The 2869-nt window shown below is 50.4% G+C and overlaps 1 protein-coding gene across 1 annotated transcript; it reads left to right on the top strand.

Annotated features, from left to right (window-relative positions):
• Positions 1-857: 857 nt before the first annotated feature.
• On the top strand, positions 858-2330 carry LOC113199074 (sperm motility kinase 2B-like). The gene has a single exon (XM_026411954.2). It carries the CDS (start codon positions 858-860, stop codon positions 2328-2330), a length of 1473 nt encoding a protein of 490 aa, XP_026267739.2.
• Positions 2331-2869: the final 539 nt, after the last annotated feature.

Below are 2869 nucleotides of genomic sequence, written 5' to 3'. Positions count from 1 at the left end.
AAAAAAAGACAAATCCTTTAACCAGGTATCTGGCCTTGAGCTGGAACTTCACAGAGATGTCTATACTTCTAAGACAGCACAGGCTACCAATTGGGCTCCATAGTCACAGCTGGCAGGAGGAGGAAAGAAAGGGGAGAAGAAGCTCTCCCTTCTCAGGCACTGTCTTTGAAGGGTTAATTTTCCCAAAAGAGTAAAAGAAAAATGTGCTTTTGTGTGAACTTCTGAGCCCCTCCCCTAACAAACTGAGTATAAAGTTCTGAAACTACTTGAACTTGGGAGTCAGGGCATTAATTGATTACAGTGAAAACTGTACCCTCTGAACCTGGCTGCAGCCAAATAAAACTGTTTCCTGCTGTCTTAGGTTCCCTTGCATCATCTGTCCCCGACAAGCGCAATGTTCAAATTTTAATTAAAAAAAAAATACATGTCAATTTCCATAACCCATTGAAGTGAAATCCTTCTTGGATTCCATTCTTATTCTTACTGAGAAAGTAGAAAAGGTCCTGTAGGCCCAAAGGGTGATGGCCAGTGGGGGTGATGCCCAGGCATGATTGGGCCATTTCTTGCTCTGACCTCACAAGGAGCCATTGTGAGGGAGTCTGAATCCCCGGGTATATAACAGAGTGACCGAGGATGGGTTTTTGTCCATAAGTACAGGAAGCTCTTGGTGGTGACCTGTCGGACTCCCAGCTAGTTAGTGCGTTTGGTGGTTGGCGGTTGGTGATTGTGGTCTTTGGCGATTGGTTCTTTGATTTGGGTTTTTTGTTTTGTCTTGTTTTGTTTTTTGATTTTGGTTTGTTGTTTTAGTTTCTTATTTTGTTTTTAGCTAGCATCCTTAGTTGGTGTTCCTGCTTAGGATGCATAGTAAGAGTAGTGAGTTTAGTGTAGTGCCGCAGGGGCCTGGCTCCTGCCAGGAGAAGGCCTTCACAGACCATTACCAGGTCTTGAAGGACATTGGGCATGGGGCATATGGTCAGGTGATCCTAGCCCGCCATCTGCACACTGGGGCCGAGGTGGCGGTGAAAGTCCTGCCAAGGAGCATGTCGGAGAATTTGGTCCACTCTGAAATACTGGCGATGAAGACCCTGAACCACCCGAACGTGATCCAGCTCTTTCAGGTGATTGAAACCCACAAACAGATCTACATCGTGATGGAGTACGGGGTTGGGGGATCTTTATTTGACTTCATCCCGCCTGGGGGCATGCGGGAGGAGGAGGCCAGGAGACTCTTCAGGCAGATCGCGAGTGCAGTGTGCTACTGCCACAAGATGCACATCTTGCACAGAGACCTGAAGCCCAAGAACATTGTGCTGGATGCCAGAGGCAACATCCGAATCGTCGACTTTGGCTTCAGTATCATGTTCAAACCTGGGCAGAAGCTGACCGAGTTTTGTGGCACTCTGGACTACCTCGCCCCGGAATGTGTGCGCGAGGAAGTACACGAGGGTCCCCCAGTGGACAGCTGGAGCCTGGGTGTCATTTTGTATTTTATGTTGACTGGACACCGCCCATTTAGGGCAGCCAGCATGAAGGGGCTGATGTGGAAGATCTTACATCCCAAGTTGAAATTTCCCTGGCGCGTCTCAGCCAAAGCCAAAAGACTCATCAAGAAAATCTTGACAGTGGACCCCAGAGCAAGGCTCTCGGCAGAGGAGATCTTGGCGGACCCGTGGCTGAATCAGGGTGAGGAGAAGTTACCTTCCCATGATGTGCCCTTCCCCAACCTCTCAGACCCCACAGTACTGACAATGCTGTTCGACATGGGGTACGACCCTTACAGTACCTGGGTGTCGCTTTCCCAGAGAAAGTTTGATGGGGCAATGGCTTCCTATCTCATAATCCAGCGGCAGATAAGCCAGGGGGCAGGCTGCATTAAGCCTGGGAGAAGGGATCCTTCCATTTTCCCTGCCCTCCCGCAGAGGAGGGCCAGTAAGCCTGCCCTTCACACCTTCCCCTTGCCCTGTGAGCATCATCAGCCTCAGGAGGCCAAAGAGTCAGGGCAGAAGAGCTTCAGAAGGGCCAGCTGGCCTGCCATTAGACTCCGCTTCCTGCATGAGAAGCCCCCCACTCCCAGGCTAGCCTCCCAGCATCACTCTGTGTTTGACTCACCCGAACCCTGCCCATCAACAACAGACAGCCATGTTTCCCAAGATGCCACCACAGGGCATCCCCAGGGCCACAGGAAGGGTTGGAAGCGGGTGAGGCAGAGGATCGCTGCCTGCTTGCGCAGACTGTGCTGTTGCACACCCTTATGTGTTGGCGAAATCGAGGTTGCTACACCAGGAGAGCAGAAGCCTGCTAGGTTCACAAATCGGGTGGTTCCTACATAAATGGACAGTTCAGATGGACCAAACGAAGAAACAGCCAGCCAGAGGACTCTCTACTCCGTGGATGCTGTCACTATGTTGGCGTTTGCCCCATGGACTCCAACAGCTGCAGGACTGAGTGCCTACTGGCTGGGCTTCTCCACATGGGGGGTCCAGCCAGGAGCACATCTGGATCTACCTGAACATCAGGCATCTCCCATGCCTCCACCTGCTGGGGACATCACATGAGACCCTTCCCCCCTGCCTTTTCCCATGCTTTTGTATGCAGTGATATTTCTCAATAAATTGGTTTCTCTGAAATTGCATAGTCTACCTGATATTCTAAAAAATTTTTAAAAAGAGGCTGATCTATAAAAGGGGGGAAGTGTCTGTGAGTGTCAGAGCCCCCAGGCTTCCTCTCCTAGACCTAACTGTGCCTCCCTCTCCTGTTTAATGTACATAGACTTGCTCACCTTGAACCAGTGCAGATGAGGACTCACTCACTTTAGCCTGTGTATAAGGTAATATGCTCACCTTTAGCCAATGTGGATGTGGACTGTTTC

The sequence above is a fragment of the Urocitellus parryii genome, chromosome 2 (assembly GCF_045843805.1).
Source record: "Urocitellus parryii isolate mUroPar1 chromosome 2, mUroPar1.hap1, whole genome shotgun sequence".
In the NCBI taxonomy this organism is placed as follows: domain Eukaryota; kingdom Metazoa; phylum Chordata; class Mammalia; order Rodentia; family Sciuridae; genus Urocitellus; species Urocitellus parryii.
The sequence above is the reverse complement of the archived record's forward strand: the minus strand, read 5'-3'. Positions and strand labels throughout refer to the sequence as shown.

Bases quoted from the DNA above. Each gene is read 5' to 3' on its own strand.
- LOC113199074 (XM_026411954.2), top strand. From the start codon at position 858: ATGCATAGTAAGAGTAGTGAGTTTAGTGTAGTGCCGCAGGGGCCTGGC.